The 19,417-nt window shown below is 36.7% G+C and overlaps 1 protein-coding gene and 1 long non-coding RNA gene across 9 annotated transcripts in view; one reads left to right on the top strand and one right to left on the bottom strand.

Moving 5' to 3' along the window:
* Positions 1-19,417, top strand: part of PPP2R2A (protein phosphatase 2 regulatory subunit Balpha) — an 85,531-nt gene that overhangs the window by 34,906 nt on the left and 31,208 nt on the right. For 2 of the 8 annotated variants that reach the window (XM_025463044.3, XM_025463045.3), the window contains exons 2-4: positions 1,732-1,870; positions 3,122-3,369; positions 18,003-18,100. In XM_025463044.3, the coding sequence (XP_025318829.1) occupies positions 1,839-1,870; positions 3,122-3,369; positions 18,003-18,100 (378 nt within the window). In that variant the 5' untranslated portion in view covers positions 1,732-1,838. Of the gene's footprint in view, positions 1-1,731; positions 1,871-3,121; positions 3,370-18,002; positions 18,101-19,042; positions 19,114-19,417 lie in introns of all 8 variants that reach the window. The other 6 variants (XM_049101439.1, XM_049101438.1, XM_025463048.3 and 3 more) reach the window with 4 other exon arrangements.
* LOC112669713 (uncharacterized) overlaps positions 14,039-19,417 on the bottom strand; it is a 76,598-nt gene continuing 71,219 nt past the window's right edge. Inside the window, exons 2-3 of the long non-coding RNA XR_003142459.3 lie at positions 16,545-16,738; positions 14,039-14,275 (exon numbers count right to left, since the gene is read on the bottom strand). This is a non-coding gene — a long non-coding RNA (uncharacterized LOC112669713). The remainder of the gene's footprint in view (positions 14,276-16,544; positions 16,739-19,417) is intronic.

Raw genomic sequence — 19,417 nt, 5'->3', positions numbered from 1 at the left:
ACCCGGGATCGAGTCCCACGTCGGGCTCCTGGCATGGAGCCTGCTTCTCCCTCCTCCTGTGTTTCTGCCTCTCTCTCTCTGTCTATGTCTATCATAAATAAGTAAATAAATAAATCTTTGAAAAAAAAGTATTGTTGAAGGAATGGCTTTCCTAAAAATAAGCAAAACCGTATAAGTGCATGAGATTTAAATATATCATTTTCCAAAATTAGAGGAATAAACGTTTAGTTCAAGTAAGTGGAGAAAAACCTTTAATGTTTAATTCTCTTTTAATGAGGTTCATGAAAGAAATTGCATCTTTGAAAACAGTACTGTGAAAATTTCAAATCATTAAAAACACTTATTGAAAATAAGAGCAATTATTTAAAAAGTATGGTGGAGACAATGAATTGGAATGTAAGTGCAATTGAAAAGAAGTTCAGGAGTAGCACCTTGAGCAAACTAACATGCCAGAGCTGAGAAAAAAAGAATTAAAAAGAAGGGAAAAGATGGGCAAAAAGAATTTTCTAACTAAGTTTCTTTCTTTGTAATAGTATGTGATGTGTTTCTTTTGGTCAGGCCAAATGGTCTTTTGACCACTCATGCTTTGTCATTCATGACATAATCTTTTGTATTATTTAGCCAATGGAGATTAACTTTTTTCTTTAAACCAAAGTTGTATCTGCCATTTAGATAATGTTAAATAATACTTATATAAGACAAATATCAATCTACTAATGATACTAAGTATATTCAACCATCATGAGAAGCTGGATGTTATTATTCTTGCTTTCATCTTTAGCTCTTCACCCCTTATCAATGGCCAGGCCTTGCCTTATATACTTCATAAATGTAGATTTTAAAATCTCTGTACTTCTGTCCCCTCTTTTCTCACCCTGGGGTTTAGTTAATGGAATATATAATATTAATAAAACCAACTTTATAGGTTTGTTTTGAGGGTTAAATCCGTAACATACTGTAAGTTCATTTTAAATGTTTGCTACTTGAGGATAATATTGTTACTGTATGATACTGGCTCGTATCACTATCATTGCTTACCAGTATTTGTCTCCAGACTCCTCTCTGCTCCCAGTTCCTTGTACTCTTCACTTCAGCCTCAGTAATCTAAAGGCACATCTAATTGGATTACTTGGATTTAAAACTTACTGGTATTTAAAATCTCCCGGTGGGCTCCCTTTTATCATTGGGGTAACATACCTTAATGATCTCCTACTTCTTTGTGTAAATAGGCTGCTACTGGGGTTTGTAGGTGAGTGAGAGGAATCCTCTTAAAATAGAGTTGGGTTATGGCTCTGCCAGGACAGATGGAAAATGAAGATGAAGGGCTTTCTGGTTCTTAAAGCGTGGCCCTAATAATCCTAGTTTGTAAAGATTTTAGGACGATCTTAATAACCATATGCCCATTCAGGGTATAAAAATATCTTAAGGCATGCATAGATGCACAAGCTTTGTGCAGTACTACTTTGTTTGTATAATCTCCATGGAAACACTTTGCATTATATTTTGATAAGGCAACTTAATGAGGTGCTTTGCTTTGTGGGATGAATTATGAGCCATTTAAGAGTTAGTGAACATCTAACAAAGATGATAATTTTAGGTTTAGAATGGTCTATTTTGAGCTCTTCATTCTAACATTATATATAACATTAATACACCAAGGCTTGTTTGTTAAGATCACACCTATAGAGTAAATGTATTAGCAACTGTTTATCTTTCTGTTCTTTGTTGCAGGAGGGTATGGTTCCATTCCATTTTATCCAAACATGATATCAGATTATCCAGGAACAAGTTAAAAAGAAGGGAGACTGGTTCCAGAACACATCTCTGGAAATTACCCTATGGACCCTGACTCTCATGGCAACATTACAATGTAGGTTCTGTATGAGCGTCAATAGCCAGTGGTCTTTGTTGAGCCTAACACATAACATGTTCCTGTTCACTGAGTCAGAGGTTGAAAAAAGGTTATTATATAAAGGCTGTTCGCAGTTACTTTATTGTTGGAAATCATGGTGTAATCAAAGTGATATCTTGATCCAGAGACCTAGGAGTATAGAATCTTATGACCAGTCCTGCTTCACCCTGAGGCTTCTTGAGTGTACAGATGGTCGCCGACTTAATGATGCTTTGATTTATGATTTTTCAACTTTATGATGGTATGAAAGCTGTATGCATTTAGTAGATGTTGTACTTTGAATTTTGATCTTTTCCCGGGCTAGTGACTAGTGATATGTGGTATGATTCTTCCAGTTGGAACATGATCACAAGGGTAAATAGCCAGTACGCTTAACAATGATTCTGTACCCATGCAATGATTCGTTTTTCACTTTCAGTACAGTTATTCAGTAACTTACATGAGCTATTCAACACTTAATTATCAAACAAGCTTTGTAGTAGATAATTATGCCAACTATAGGCTAGTGTAAGTGTTCTGAGCACATGTAAGGCAGGGCTAAGCTATTATGTTTGGATGGTTAGATGCATTTAAATGCATTTCAACTTAAGATATTTTCAATTTACAATAGGTTTATTGGGCTGTAACCCCATCTTAGGTCAAGAGTGTCTATATATGCAAAGAAGCAGCAAAGCGGGAAGCTGTAATGCCTTATTAACTAGTTTGGGCTTTAGCCTCACACTTCCTGGAGCTTTGCTGGACCATTTGGAGACCTTTACCTGAAGATTGGCCTCAATAGTTTAAAAACAGACAGACAGAGTAAATGCTGGTTTCTGCTTTGTGCCACAAAGCCAAAACCTTGGCCAGCCTTTTACCAATGTGCCTAGCATGTGCCATATTCAAGGCTTATTTCTTTACATTTATTACTTGGTGTTAGCCCTCAAAGCAACTTTGTGAGATAGGTATTTAAAGATGAGGGAACTGAGTCTTTAAGAGCCTTGGTTATTTAACCTCAGGGTCATATAGGCAGGTGAAGTGAAGAAATGTCCAGTCTTCTCATTTCCTGCTCAAGTTTCTACAAATGTGGCCCTAAGAATATATTTTGAGTATGCTAAGATAAGGATTCCTCAGTTCCTGGGGATGCCTGCTGAACTGGACAGGAGAGTGCTTAGCTGACTAGAGTTCCTGACTGAACAAACATGAACAGCCTTAATCTTACTTTTATACTAGTGTGCCGTACAAATACTGTATTCTGTGTATGCGACGTGAAGAAAATAGAGCCACACTGGCCTGCTCCACTGAAAGTCACAAGAGCCAGCAAGAGGAAGCATTTGCCCCTACTTCTTACAGCTATCCTCCTTTCAGCCTCTCAGGCTACAGTAATATGCCCTACTCAATGCCAAGTGGGAAAGAGAATGTTCAGAGAGTCTGGAAGGGAGACAGGAAGAAATGGTTGGAGCCCACTCCCCAAGGAACAGGTGAGTGGGGTCAAACATTATTCACTTAACAGGAATAAGAGATTCCTAAAGGGATGGCATAGACTTAACTTCTATTTTGCCCATAATAAAATGTTCTTAATCTTGACTATGTCATATTTGTGGGAGGAGTAGACCGACCTTTGAGAAAAGGTAACAAAAACTTTGAGCTCCCTCTAGAGGTCAACAGTGATAAAAAAAAAAGCATCATAATGGGAAATAAACTGAACCTAAAGCTAGCCTACCCCTTTCAGCCACAAACTAGCATTTTATAGATGCATTACCCAGAAAAACACTTTTTTACTTTGAGGAGTAGTTACCTTTGAGGATAAATTTGGGTTAATCATATTCTAATTAGCTGTGTGTGGGTCAGTCCTAAAATTCAGTGTTTGCTGTATTAGGGTACATTGAACTAATAAAAGAGAAAAGATCATGAAAATAGACTGTGTCCAAACAAAATAGCGTGATGCTTAATAGGAGCTCTGAGTATTGAAGCAAATAGGAACAAGATGGGAATGAATTCTGTGCTATCAGAATGTTCTGACAGCAGCAGGCCCTTGAGTTTAACAGAGATAAAGATGATCAGTATACCCTTGTGTTCTCACCCCCACCTACCTCCCCAACTTCTCAAAGAGTACCAGAAGATTAATCTGAAGTCCAAGTTACAGGCATGTGTTAAAATTTCTAAGAATGCTAACATACAGTTTAAGTTTTAGAACCTCAGCTGGTCAAATGAAAAATTTATTTCAGGACAGAAATCTTAGTCCTAGCCAGATACTCCATGGATGAGAATTAGTTATGGTGTTGACCTTTACTGTATTTTCTCCTTTTGTTCTCAGTATGGTTTATTGTTCTCTTCAGAACCCACGGTGAGAGTTCAGTTCTTAAAACTTAGTAACTATAGAATGAAAAAGTTAGAAGTCATGTTTAATTTGTGGCAATATTAAGAATATATGAAAGTTACAGATTTCCTTAAAGTTCCTGAAATGCTCAAAAATACCAGAAGAATTGGAGCATCCTACAAAGGGACACAGGAGCTAACCTGAAAGTGCTCTCAGTGACCAAATCTGGAATAATTTGAACAATACAATAAATGACATAGTAGATTATAACCCAAAGCATGAAATAAATAAATATGACTTCATATTGAAAATAACCAAGTAAATAAGTAGGGGAGAAGACAAATTTCCCCTACAGAAGATTCCAGGTAATTTACGTAGCTACTCCTCTTCAAAGGAGTATCCCTTAAATGTGGGCTGCACTTAATGACTTCCTACCAGAGTACCTTCTTGGGGGACAGGGGGACTTTATAGTGGAGAAACCTGGCAAGCAGCACCCTGGCCAGATAATGTAGGTTATCATTAATAAGTCATATTGATAAGATGGACCTTTGTCTGATGTGATAAGAATGACACTTCACCTCTGTGATCTTCCTGCCAGTAAGTGATAATTGCAGTGTGGCCATGAGAAAAACGATCTCAAATGTAGGGACATACTGTAAAGCACCTGGCCAGTATTCTTCAGAACCACAAAGGTCATCCAAAACAAGAGAAGTCTGAGAAACTGTCACAGACTGGAGGAGACTAAAGGAAAGAGAACTAAATGTAATATGGGACCCTTCAATTGAAAAGGGACACTGGGGAAAAATGAGTGAAATCTGAATAAAGTATAGTTTTTAGTTAATATTCCTGTGTGAGTTCTTTGGTTGTGGCAGATAAACCATAGCAATGTAAGATGCTAACAAATAAGGAATACCTAGATGAAAGTATACAGGAACTCTATACTGTCTTTGCAGATCTTATGTAAATCTAAAGGTATGCTAAAATTAATTTATGGAAAACAGATTAGTTAACTTTTGTGCTATGTAGCTTTTGTTTAGTGATATTTGAAAAATGGGGAACTTCTCTGTTATCGTGTATATGCATTATGACTTGCAGATAAGTAGTGTGTGACTTTCATGTATAAAAGTGAGGGCAGCCAAGGTGGCTCAGCGGTTTAGTGCCACCTTCAGCCCAGGGCGTGATCCTGGAGACCCGGAATCGAGTCCCATGTTGGGCTCCCTGCATGGAGCCTGCTTCTCCCTCTGCCTGTGTCTCTGCCTCTCTCTCTCTCTCATAAATAAATAAAATCTTTTAAAAAGTAATAAATAAATAAAAGTGAGAAAGACCCCATCTTATAAAAGGCAGGTGAGGTGATCAATGACATGAGAATCTCCAGTACCGTGGTTTACTGCTATAGCGGTGGTGAGAGTTGAGCAGAGCAGAATCATACTTCATTACCTGTTTTGTCCTGATTTCATCATTGATTGACTTATAACTTACAGAAAGTAACTTGTGTTAAGTCACTATGGTTGGTGAATTCCAGGTTACAAAGAAATCTAAGATCCATTTTTGTCAGACTGTGATCTCTAATAGAGATCCATGGTTATGGTGGAGTTAATGGAGTATTTGCAGTTGTGTTATCCTTTCAGGTCTTGAATTCTCCATACTGAAAGTTGCCTGACAAAAGCACATTATTTTTCTCCAACCATTATTCTGTTTCCTTCCTCTTCTAGATGTGTTAAGTAATCGAATACATGTGGTATATGCTCTGAAAGATAAACCCTCTGAAGAGAGAAATCTTCTTTTTTGATGTTTTTTTGCAAATGAAATTTCTTTGTAAATTTTGAAGTTCATAATTGACTTACTCGTGGTCAAATTATTTCTTAATAGCAGAGCTGAGACTGCATCTCCAGATGTCTTCTTGCCTAATGGTTAATGAAAGGCTAACGGAAGAGTGGAAAGGGAGGAGGATTTCGAGAATGTGCAAAATGTGAAAGGATACTGGCAGAATAAGAACATCTGATGTTTCCCACATAGTCTCTAACACTTTAGATAACTGGAAGACATTAGTGAGCATCTTTATACATTTTTAAAAATATTTTTGATTATTTCAGTAGGATGGCTTCTGGAACTGACATGAAGTTCCAAGAGAATGAATGCTTTATGGCTGTTGATATAAATTATGAGATAGTTTAAAAAAAAACATATCTACTTCTATCTTACAATGTAGATATAACAACTTATTATTTTTTTCCTCTAGTTTAAGAGGTAGAAAATGGTGTCTTGTCTAAACACTAATTTAATTTTGAGTGGATACTTTCTTGATATTTTACCCGTATTGCTCTTCTGTCAATTGTCTTTCTATGTTGTATGAGCTGTTTTTGGAAATAAAAATACTTTTTCCTAGTCTGGTTGTCTTTAGTTATTGTGTAAAAAATCACAGTTTTCTTTTATTATGTCTAGGTTATCCTTGTGTATTTCTACCCCTCCAAAGATCTAATAATGAATTTTTTTTTTCCTGATGGGCCACATACAGAGGGCTAAAGAAATGAGAGGAAAGGTGATAATTCAAGCAAGGCAGATAGCACATGAAAGCTAAAGAAGGAAGCATAAGGGTGGGCATAAGTATAAATGTGGAAGTTGTATATAAAACATCAGTCTTCCTAGAGAATTTGGCTGATGTTATGGTACTAGAAAGTAAGATGGTATATATTAGGGAAAGTGTTGATATAGTTTTCTTAAGATATAATTTGCAAACATGAAATTCATCCTTTTTAGCATACAGTTTCTCAAGGTTTGATTTAAAAAAAAAAAACCATACAGATGGATGCCTGGGTGACACAGTCAGTTAAGCATCCAACTCTTGGTTTGGGCTCAGGTGGTGGGTGATCTGAGGGTTGTTGAGATCGAGCCCCTCATCGGTCTCTGGTCTCAGCGAGTCTGCTTAAGACTGTCCCTCTCCTTCTGGCTTCCACCTTGTGCATATTTCATTATGTGCTCTCTCTATATATAAAATAAAAGTAAATCTTAAAAGAAAACATACAGAAAGAGGTATAGTCACTAACAACATGGAAAGCAATTCATCATTCCAAGATGTTTTGTGTCTCTTTGTAGTCAACCTCCACCCCACTCCTAAGCAAACACTGATCTGTCCTCTATCTCTGTAGTTGGGCCTTTTCCAGCAGATAAATGAATTTATATAGTATGTGGCCCTTGAATCTGGTTTCTTTAGCTTATCATAATGCATTCTGAGATTTGAGATTGCTTGCATTAGTAGTTCCTTTTTTATTGCTGAGTGGTATTTCATTGTATGGCTATATTGCATTTTGTTTATTCCCCAATTGAGGATCATTTGGGGTTGTGTCTAGTTTTTAGTAATTACAGATAAAGCTGCTATGAACATTTGCATCCAGATTTTTATGTGACCATAGGTTTTGTCTCTCTTGGGTAAATATCTACTATTGTGATTGTTAGGTCACATGGTGTTTTAACTTTATAAGAAACTTCCAGACTTTTTTTCCCCAAAGTGAATGTGCCTTTTGCAGTCCCATCAGCTAAATGTGAGAGTTCCTGTTGCTCAATGTTAGCAATAGGCGTTTTCTTTTCTTTTTTCTTTTTTTTTTTTAATTCAGATGGTGTGTAGTAGTATCTTATTCTTTACCTTGTAGAGATTCATCTTTTGTCAAAAGAGTTTTCAAGTTACTGTTAGGGTAATGGCTATAGATGTGTTAACCTGGTCTTCTTGCCTGAACTTTGGAAACGAATTCCATAATGCTCTGATTGCTTTGTCGTACAATTAAGATCAAATATTCTTTATAAAAATATATATATATAATATTCTTTATATATATATTTTTTTAACTCAGTGATATAATGTAGACAAGATTTTTTTTTTTAAGATTTTATTTGAGATAGAGTCAGAGATAGAGCACAAGGGAGGAGGAGAGGGAGAAGCAGGCCCCCCGCTGAGCAGGGAGCCCCAATGTGGGGCTCCATCCCAGGACCCTAGGATCATGACCTGAGCTGAAGGCAGATGCTTAACCAACTGAGCTACCTAGATGCCCTGACAACATTCTTTCTTAATACAAATAGATTTTTATTTTTTTTATACTCAAAATGTAAGGTATACATGGACAAACTTTGGAGGGATATGTACTAAAATAATCATAGTGGTTCTCTCAGAAGTGAGGTTAAGAGTGATGATTGTTTTCTAAAAAGCAATTTGTGTGATTAAAACAAAGTAATCCAAAGATTCTGTAAAAAACATTTTACAGAAATCATAGTGTATTTTAAATACATCAGATATTTTATAATTTGCACAAGTTTGCAAAAAGACTGTTCAGTTATCACCTGTGGTTATCTCTTACTGGTGCTATTCCAGGTTTATGCTTTCAGTTTTTTTTTAAGTTGGTTAAAGTGATCGCTGTTGTTTTGTTTTTTTACAAAAACAATTCTGCTTTCAATATTTATATATTTATGTTCTTACAAATCTTTTTAAGTGTTTTATTGCAATACTGGTTTTTATCCTTTGCCTTTTATCCTTTATTATTTGATCCTTTGCCTTAGAGTTGTAAGATTACCAAGTGGTTAGTTAGAACCAGTAATTCTTACTTAATCTTTAGGTAGTTTTATTGTAGTTGGAGACTTTTTAAAATTTGTGCTTAGAATTCTTTAAGGGACTGTCTGTGGTTCAGTGGATGAGTTTTTTAAAAACTGCATAGCTCTTTAGAAGATACATTATTTTTCCTGTTGGTATAAAGTTCTCTTCAAGTGTATATCAATTATATGATTAAAGTATGTATTCTTGGGATCCCTGGGTGGCTTAGCGGTTTGGCGCCTGCCTTTGGCCCAGGGCGCGATCCTGGAGACCCGGGATCGAATCCCACGTCGGGCTCCCGGTGCATGGAGCCTGCTTCTCCCTCTGCCTGTGTCTCTGCCTCTCTCTCTCTCTCTCTCTCTCTCTCTCTCTCTCTCTCTGTGACTATCATAAAAAAAAAAAAAGTATACTTTTTCCTACCCCGCCCCCTTCTTCCCTGCCCCATTTAAAAAATCTGTCAGGCATAGAGAGGCATATGTCAGTCTTATAGTTAAAATTTGTGTCAACTCCTCTACTTCTGATAACCCTGAAACATATATAGTGAAAATCTGTGGGCATAAAGATTTACAATTATTAACATCTCTTTCACACTTTTTAATCAGGCATACACATTATAAACTCTTTTGTCCTTTTGAATTCCTTTTTACTTAATTAACCAATGATTGGAGGCATTATTGGCATTTAGTAGGCATGAGCCAAGTGTGTTAGCTATTTGGCAGTTTGCAGGACAATCTTGAACAAGAAAAGACCATCCTGTTCTGCATGATTTAGAAAATTCTGCCAAATGTTCATGGTGCCGAAAAAAACTTATATTCTGAGCCTAAAATATAACTCTGTTTTATTTATCAAGTTTTTTTTTCATGGGTTTAATGTGTATACTGAGGTCTGCTTGTAAATCAAGGGAAGATTCTGCTTTGAAATGCTAGATTTTTTTTAAAAAGATTTTATTCTAGAAAGAGAGAGCAGGGAGGAGGGGCAGAGAGAAAGCGAGCCCCAAACAGACTCCACACTAAGTGTGGAGCCTGATGCTGAACCCGGTGTGGGGCTCGATCCCAGGATCCTGAGATTGTGACCTGAGTTGTAACCAAGAGTTGTACACACTCAACCTATTGCATCACCCAGGCACCCCTGAAGTATTAGAATCTTAAAAAGAATTCTTAATGCTTTTGCAAAGTCACATCACCAGTGCAAGGCTATTGATGGTTTTTGAGTGACCATTATTGTATATAGTATAAGTTTGCATTTATAACTGATCTCTTGTGGTTCTTCTATATATAGTGTTATCATGCTTGAACATTTACATGGTGATCATTTTTAATTTTTATTTTTTAAAGATTTTGTTTATTTACTTATTCATGAGAGACACAGAGAGGCAAAGACATTGGGAGAGGGAGAAGCAGGCTCCCTGTGGGGAGCTCTATGTGGGACTCGATTCCAGGCCCCCTGGGATCATGACCCAAGCCTAAGGCAGATGCTCAACCACTGAGCCACCCAGGTGCCCCCCATGCTGGTCATTTTTAAAAAAATATTTTCCGGGCAGCCTGGGTGGCTCAGCGGTTTGGTGCCCGCCCTCAGCCCAGGGCATGATCCTCGAGTCCTGGGATTAAGTCCCATATCGGGCTCCCTGCACGGAGCCTGCTTCTCCCTCTGCCTATGTCTTTGCCTTTCTCTCTCTTTCTGTGTGTCTCTTATGAATAAATAAATAAAATCTTTAAAATATATTTTTTTCCCGCCTTTCTTTTTGGGATTGCAGTGACCTATATGGTAGAACACCTGTTAGTATCCTACAAGTCAGCTCTTTGTTCTTTTTTCCTGCTTTGATCCTGCCATTTTTTTCCTTCTCCCCTATTACTAGCCCTTCAAATTCTTGATCTTTTTTACTGCAGTATGTAGTCTGTTAATGCTATTCAGTGTATCTTTCAGATAGTATTTTTTCATTTCTAGGTTTGCCTTCTTTGTCTTTTCTCTTATAGTTCTCAACATGTTCATGATTCTATGTTCTGGAGCATATTTACAACAGCTATTTTAAGATTCTTGTCTGCTGGGACCTTAATTCCATCATTTTTGTCATTGCTGGTTCTGTTGGTTTATTTTTCTTCTTCTTTATATTCTGGTGATTTGGGATTGGATGCCAGACATTGTGAATTTACATTGTTGAATGTTGGATTTTGTTCTAGCACATAGTTACTTGAGGCAAATTTGATTGTTGTAAAGTTTACTTTTATTCTCTTTGGTAGGACAAATTCAGTCTTTAGTGCTGATCCCACTACTAAGGTGATGCTCTTCTGAAGACTTCACCTCATGCTTCATTATGAGGTTTCTCTATTCCAGTGATCCTTAACAATTCTAAGCCCTCATAAGCTTTCTGGTGGTTCTTTCCTAGGCCTTAGGGAATGCTCAGATGAATATTCACTTAAAGATCCTAAGTGTCCTCTGTAAATCCCTCCAACTCTCTTTTGGTACTCTGCCACAAATTCCAGCTGATTCTGCTTTAACCCCCAGTTTCTGTCTCCACAGCTAAGTGAGAGTGTTGCTCTGTATTTGAATTCTTCCTAACTGCATCCAAAAGTAAAGTGAGTTAAATATATGACTCAATTTCTTTCTCTTGTCTAAGGGTTCACAGTCCACAGTATTTTGTTCCATTTTCTAGTCTTTCCCAGCAAGAGGATGCATCCAGATGTCTTATTCTCCTTCATGGCCAGAAGCAGAAGACCAATCCCAACCCACATCTTCATCCTCACCCTAACTCACATGTCAGAGCTAATAATTATTTGCCCACCTAATATATAGCAATTATTATTAATTACTACCGTTTGTGTGTACACATATATATATACATGCCATCTATTAATTTTCCCTTGTCTGATTTTTATGCTGAGGATTTTACAATTTTGAATCTTTGGCTGTCTGTGCCATTTATCATAATCACTTAAGATAATAGGGAAGGTAGGTAACAAGAAGGAAATGTTATGGGTGATGAAATAAAAACAGACCCCAGTAATACTGCTATTGTCACTTTTACCACCACCAACTACCTACCACTTCGCCCTCAAAAGCAAGCAGTTATTTTGCCTTTTTAGAATGAAACCTGGCTGCTGATGGTTTAGAATGAGATCTTGGAAGAAGTGAAGAGTTCCATTTTATATAATACATTATAAATCCTTGGTTTTTATTAACAGTATATAAGATATATCAATAAAGGTCAAAAACATTGTGCTTATTAAGTATTCCTAATAAAAAATTGTGCCTTTTAAGCACAATCTTTGTGTTGCTTGAAATTTAGTCTCTGCCTAAAATTGCTGTGTGTTTTAATACACAGGTGGGCAGTTGAGAGGGAGTCTTCTCTTTTTATGAACTGTATTAGAATGTTATTTTATAAGATTAACACAGGCAGTTTTTTCATTGTGAAATAAGCTTTTTTTTTTGGGCCAGGGGAAATGATCTTATTTTTTTCTTTAAAAGAGGAAGTTTTTGTTCTTTGATTTTTGCTGTTTGTTGCTATTGGTTTGGGAGAACATGACCCAGTTGATACGTTGTAATGGGCCATCCCTAGAGTTTAGTATTATGACTCTTTTTTTTTAATGGTGAAAAAATTTATATTTAGATTATAGCCGGCTGGACTCAGTGTAGATGATCCCAATTTTGTTGGCAGCATCCAAAGCATCATAGTCAGGAGGCCAGTCGAACATACGCTTTCTTCTCTCCATCAGGCCTGATCAAGGTGTTAATCTTGGCCACATCAATGTCATAGAGCTTTTTCACAGCCTGTTTGATCTGGTGCTTATTGGCCTTGACCTCCACAGTGAACACAAGTGTGTTGTCTTCTGTTTTCTTCATGGCTGACTCGGTAGTCGGGGAACTTGATGATCGCATAGTGATCAAGCTTGTTTCTCCTGGGGGCGCTCTTTCGAGGATATTTGGGCTGCCTTTGGAGCCGCAGGGTCTTGGGTCGTCAGAATATAGGTGATGTACGGATCTTCTTTTTTTTGTGACTGTGCACACCTCTCAACACCGCTTTCTTAGCTTTCAAAGCCTTTGCTTTGGCTTCGGCTTTGGGAGGGTCAGGGGCTTCCTTCTTCGCTTTCGGCGCCATCTTCATGAAAGGGATTTAGTGTTCTGACTCTTAACAGTGAGGTTAATGTCTTTGCTTTTTTAAAGCATGTTATAGTTACTTTACTCTTCAGAGTAAAGTATTCTCAAGTTTTCATTAATAGTTTGTTTTAAAAGTAGTGTCCAGGAATCTAAACTCTCATGAAACACATTTATGTTTTCATCCTGCTGCTCCTGGGGCAGCAATCCCATGTGTTGTTAAGATTGTTGTTTTATTTTACCCATAGCTTAGTATTTAAAGGCTCAAAATTATCTTAGGTACAGTATTCTTGGCTTTGCAGTAGAAGTCAGTGTCCACTCTGTAATGTTTTAGACTGTCCAGTGTGGTAGCTACTAGCCATGTATGGCTAAAATTAGAAATTAAGGAGCCACATGTGGCTTGTGATTACTGCATTAAACAGTGTAGATAATAGTGTCTTTCCATTGAAACAAAGTTCTGTTGAGCAGCACATGGTATACTTTCTGCAATTATCTACTATTTTTTTAAATGGTATGGAATATTAGGAGGATTATTTTCTAGGAATAGATTTATTATTATTTTTCAAAAACTGATACCAGTATTTGGCCAACCTAGCTTGGGTATAGTGTGATATATATAGGAGCACTGTTTTTAGAACCATGCTTCCTCGTCTTTTGCAGATCATGGTATCCCCAGGAAGCAGTTAGGTCAGTATGAGACACTGAGGTAAATAGGTGTTCGTAATGGGAGGTTACAGATTTGGGTGCTTTTTTGCAGCATCTAGTCAAACTCCTAACCCATTCCTGATACTCCAGTAGGCCATGGCACATGCATTTCAAATCTCAGTTTCTTAGTGTTCTTCATAAGTGATTCCTGTATATTTTTATTATTCTCTAAGCAGCACTTGATTTTGTTCTTTTATTCCTTCCTTTCATATGTCGTACTCTCAGTGAGACCCTGTGAGATCGTGGCATTTTACAAGTCAAAATAACTCAAAAAGCATCATCATAAACTTGGAGATTTAATAGGTGCTTAGCTATGTGATAGTTCTTAACACTTATACAGATGACAGAGTATCCAGAAATCACAGTATCTCTTGTTTTGGGGGGAAGGGAGGAAGGAACACCATGATACAGTGCCTATTTATTTTTTATTTTAAGATTTTATTTTTTTATTTGTTAGAGAAAGAGAGGGCGAACACAAGGAGGGGGAGCAGGAGGCAGAGGGAGATGGAGAAGCAGCTCCCTCCCCTGCAGGGAGCCCAGTGCAGGGCTCTATCCGGAGACATTGAGATCTTGATCTGAGGCAGATGCCCTACTGACTGAGGCACCTAGGCATCCCTGGTTGGCTGTTTCCAAAATTTTTTCTTTTGTTGTCTTTTGGCAAGATGAATAGTAAGAAACACCAGTATCTTAAGAATATCTGTAAATTGAGAAAATTGTGTGCCATTCATCCAGTGTTTCTCTTCATTACTAACGGATTTTTTTTTTAAAGATTTATTTATTTATGATAGACCTAGAGAGAGACAGAGACACAGGCAGAGGGAGAAGCAGGCTCCATGCAGGAAGCCCGACGCGGGACTCGATCCCGGGTCTCCAGGATCACGCCCTGAGCCGAAGGCAGGCACTCAACCGCTGAGCCACCCAGGGATCCCCATTACCAAAGGATTTAAAGTGGGTTGACTTAAGTGGTGTATGGTCTCTCTTGATACTTAGGCTAGGTTAGTTGTTTTGTAGGATTCTTAAGTTTATCTCAACTGTGCCTGTTAAAGTTTTGTAACCTTTCTGCAAAGGTGGTTCAGTATTAAGCATTTATAACATGACTTTACTCTGGAGTTCTAGTTGTTGTAAAATAACCATTCCTGAGATGAGTGACCATTGTGAGAACAGATGTCTTTATTTCTTTTTCAAATTTTTATTTAAATTCTAGTTAGTTACCATATGTAAGAACAGATGTCTTATTATTCCTGTTGCAGCTTGCACTAAAATACTGGTCTTTTTTTTGTTCTCTGCCTCCTTCTTCTCTCTCTTACATGCACGCAGATGGAGACCTACACACTTCTCTTCCCCTCCCTATCACATATTCAATGACTGCATTCGTGAACCAGTACAGTCTTCAGTACCTGGGGGTAGTGTAATTAAAGCTGCTTTATTACTTGGTTCTTGTTCTGTCTTCTAAAGATAATACAGCTGTAGAATCCCCATCCTACATCTCTCTTCAGTCCTTTTACTATAATGATCTCCTTTCTGACTTAATCATCTCTATATTTTTTTTCCTGTTCAGGTTACCTAAGGAAGATCAAGATCTTTCTCCCATTAGAAATCGACCCATCTTGCAGCATACCTATCTGTCCTGCTTTTCTCACTACTCAGCCAGGAAGCTAGCTAGTCAGGCTAGTCATTCCATCATCATTGACTTATCCCTATTAAGTTATAGCCATGGCAGCTTATCTACCTAACAGGCAGTTAAGATTTCTTTAATTTAGGTGAATGCAACAATTTGGACCTGGGAAGAAGATGAAATAATTTAAATACTGAGCCAGCTCTGCCTGTATTCATTGGGTGAACAGGAAAATGAAATCTGATGTTAGGTTAGCATTTTACCAAGTCAAGAGTTCTAGAGTTCAGATATTTTTGGTGCAGCATGATTTTTATATTCAAATTGAGTAGCTTATTTGATGTGTTAGCCAAAGAAACCATAAACTAGTAACGCAGTAGGGGAAATTCGCAGAGTTGGACTGATGGCAGAAAGAATTTGCATCTCCAAGTGATGCTTGTGTGAGGGGTTTGAATTTAAAGATAATTTTATTAGCTATGATTTTTATTCCCTAATTTTAGAACCTAATCTTCAAATAAGAAGTAAGTCCATATATTGCCTGATATTGTTAGCTTCTACTTAGGTTTTGTCGCAGACATGTACTCTAATGTACTTTTAAGTGCAGGGACTGTGTATGTTTTTAAGCCTTTAACATATTCACCACAGAAGTAAGTGCAGTACAGAGCACCCAATAGAATGGCTTTTACATTTGATTTCTTACTTGGCCCGTTGCTTGTGCAGTAGTGTGTTGCTTGCTGTTTACACATTAAATATTTAATATTTACATTGTAGCTTTTCCAGCATTGTTTTATTGTTGATCTTTAGTTTTGTACCATTGTGATCGGAAAATACACTTGGTAGGATTTCAGTCTTCATAAATTTGTAATATTTGTTAGGCCTCTATGTGATTTAATCAGGGGATTCCTCTGTGTTGCTTGAAGAAAATGTGTATTCTATTTTTCTTGGATGGAATGTTATATATATATATATATATTTTTTTTAGATCCATATATTCTGAAGTATGCTTCAAATAAAAAATGTTCTTGTTGAAAAAGAAAATAATTTAAACCAAATGTACTCGTTTCAAATAGAGCATACCAGGGGGTAGGTGGGTAGGGGATGGGTGAAACAGGTGAAAGGGATTTTGAGTACACTTACCATGGTTGGCACTGAATAATGTTGTATAGAATTACTGAATCACTATTTTGTACACCAGAAACTAATACATCACTGTATGATGTTAACTATACTAGAACTAAAATTAAAAACTTAAGAAAAATAGAATGACTTTTTAAGTATTTACACATGTTTGGCTTTGCAGTCCAACATACTCAGTTTTATACTTTTATGTTACATATATAAACACTAAACTTACTCTTTTCTCCTGATGCCACTGACCATGGTGGCCTTCTGGGATAAGGTTTTAACCTGGAAGTGAGGTGCTGTCCATACCTTCTGAAGTTATATGCAAATTTTTGTGCACGCTTAAAACATAGGCAGTTTATTGGCATAGCATGTGTAGCTTCTGGTAGTTCTCAGAGTGTTCCAAAAAGGTAAAGTGCCTTGGACCTAGACAGTAGAGAAAGTGAAGAAAGCTTTTCAAAATCAAGCTGGTCTTGGAAAAAATCAGTAAAAAAAACCAGACAAACAAAAACTGTAAAATGCAGTTTTGGGCAGATTATTGATAAAGATACATTGGTCTGTAATGTTAAGAATTTAAGGTATATAGTGTTCTTTTTTTATATCAAGTCAGCATTTTTAAGTGAGCTAATATAGACCAGAAAATTACCATTTTCTGGTAGAAAAAGTTTACTTATTTCAAATACATATAGATGGAGTTTTTCCTAACTTGGCATCATACTTTATAGTGAAGAACTTGTTAGTGACAGTGGTGATTATACAGTGTAGTTGCTTTATTTCAATGCCTAATTCTGTAACTTAGCTATTTTTTCCTTAGAAAAATGGCTCTGGTGTCAAAAAGCAAGTGGAAAACCCTGTAATTTTATTTGATTTTACTGTGAAGTTAGCACTGACTTTGGGTGTAACAACTGATTCTAGTAGCCTTTGCAGTGTTTGGGAGTCGGAAGAAGAGTTGAAGGTGCATAGCAAAAGCATTTCTGCTATACCTGTGTTCTGTTTGCAGACTTTTGTTTGAGAGGCCATAATTTGAATTAATAGTTTGGCTGCTAAAATTCCATCTGAAATTATTTTTTCATTTAAAATTTACCCATTTCTGGGGTTCCCTGGGTGGCTCAGCGGTTTAGCACCTACCTGCCTTCCGCTCAGAGTGTGATCCTGGAGACTCGGGATTGAGTCCCACGTCGGGCTCCCTGCATGGAGCCTGCTTCGCCCTCTGGTGTCTCTGCCTCCCTCTCCCTCTCTCTCTCCCATGAAGAAAATAAATAAAATCTTTAAATAAAATAAAATTTACCTATTTCAGTTATATCTGCTTTAATTTTGTAGGCCACCTTTGGATAAAGTTAGCTTATCAAAAGATATAAGAAAGAAAATTAGCATAATTATTAATGTTTAATGATGCTATCAAGTGTTTCACAAATTGTTGATTACATTAATGATTTTAATGGAATACCAGTAAACCACTAGTATTTCAGTATTTCTTGTGTTCTTATTAAAGTAGTGTCATATTTATTCCAGAGAGGTGTTCTCTGGAACACCAAAATATTCATAAAAGAGCTTTAGGTTTACTTATTTCTGATGACAGGTTGATCTATAGGCTTGGACTGTGTTAGGATAAACATGCTAAATTCTGAAACTGTAGTAATTTGGGAAAGAAAAACTAACATCATTTTTTCTTTGTTTTTCAATTATACAGCAGATATAATTTCTACAGTAGAATTTAATCATTCTGGAGAATTACTAGCAACAGGAGATAAAGGTGGTAGAGTTGTCATCTTTCAACAGGAGCAGGAGGTAAGTGTTTAAAGTTTAATATCTAAATTTCAGTTTGTTCTTGGGGCTAGAACTTGTGTTGCACTGAAGTATTTCATCAGAGGATGACTTTCCCCCCCTCTTTTAAGAAGTATCTGTTTATCAAGCAGAATGTCCAACGGATAGATAGCTCTGTTTCTCTTAGCTTTGTGTGTTTGTGTGTATGTGTGTGGTTTTGATTAAAAAACTCAGCACTTTAATTGTTAGAAGATTTGGTTAGAGAAAGGAATGGGAAGTGGTGGAATTAATCCAAGATTTTAATTGGTTTTGAAGCCTTGGCCCCCCTTTTTTTTCTTCTTAAAACTCCATAAAGCAAAATTGCTTTGATCTCTTCTCAATGCCTAGTTAGCTTTGTGTACTTGGGGGTGGGAGGCTAGTTTAAAGAAAAAACTGCTCAGTTATTTTGACATCAATTCATACTAATATTGTTACTGTAGTTTAAATAAAGTAGTTTTAAATGACAATTGCATGTATACCCATATAATGTAATTTATAAACCCAGTACCCATTTAAAATGGAGTTGATTTTAAAACTGTTTCCTTTTCTCTTTGAAGAAAGGAATTTCTCATTGCAGACTCTTGAGATTAAAGTGAGGTTTTGTTTTGGGTATAGTTTAGGCACACTTCTAAATCTAATTGACAAGATTTCACACAAAAATCTTATGCTAAACAAAATTTGTCACACTAGAGATTTTCCCTTGCTCTCTTCCTCCATTTGTAGATCAAAGTTAAACCTTGTTTAAAATCATTTATTTTGAAACATCCTGTTCCTGTCTATCCAAAAAGAGTTAAAGTAATGCATAAATTGCAAGGTTTTACAAATAGATGTCTAAATCATAACAGAGAGTTAGGTTTTAAAGGATTGTGAAGTTCCTTAAATAAGCAAAGAATCTAGTAATAATACTACTACTTTGCACTTCTATAGCGCCTTTGACCTGAGGATCTCAAAGTGCTTTACAAACACTAATGAATTAATCCTCACAACACCCCAGTGAGGTAGGTAATTTAATTTTAAAAGAAATGATTAATAGTGTCTGATTAGAAGATGCACAAGCCCTAAATATGTCTCCTTTTATTATTTTTTTGGTTGGAAGACAATATGAAAAGACTCAGGCTTTTCTTGACAAAGACTGTTCTTGTGGGAAGTGGTGGGGGGCAAAATCAGTTTTCTGTTCCTGTTTTCAAGCTACTAAAATCACGACCATAGGAAAATACTTAGAGTTGAAATGGAAGCTTACAGATCATTACAGTTTCCCTTTCTTTACAAATGGAAGGTTAGGATATTAAGAGATCACTTGAT

Source organism: Canis lupus, chromosome 25, assembly GCF_003254725.2.
Source record: "Canis lupus dingo isolate Sandy chromosome 25, ASM325472v2, whole genome shotgun sequence".
NCBI classification, from domain to species: domain Eukaryota; kingdom Metazoa; phylum Chordata; class Mammalia; order Carnivora; family Canidae; genus Canis; species Canis lupus.
The sequence above is the reverse complement of the archived record's forward strand: the minus strand, read 5'-3'. Positions and strand labels throughout refer to the sequence as shown.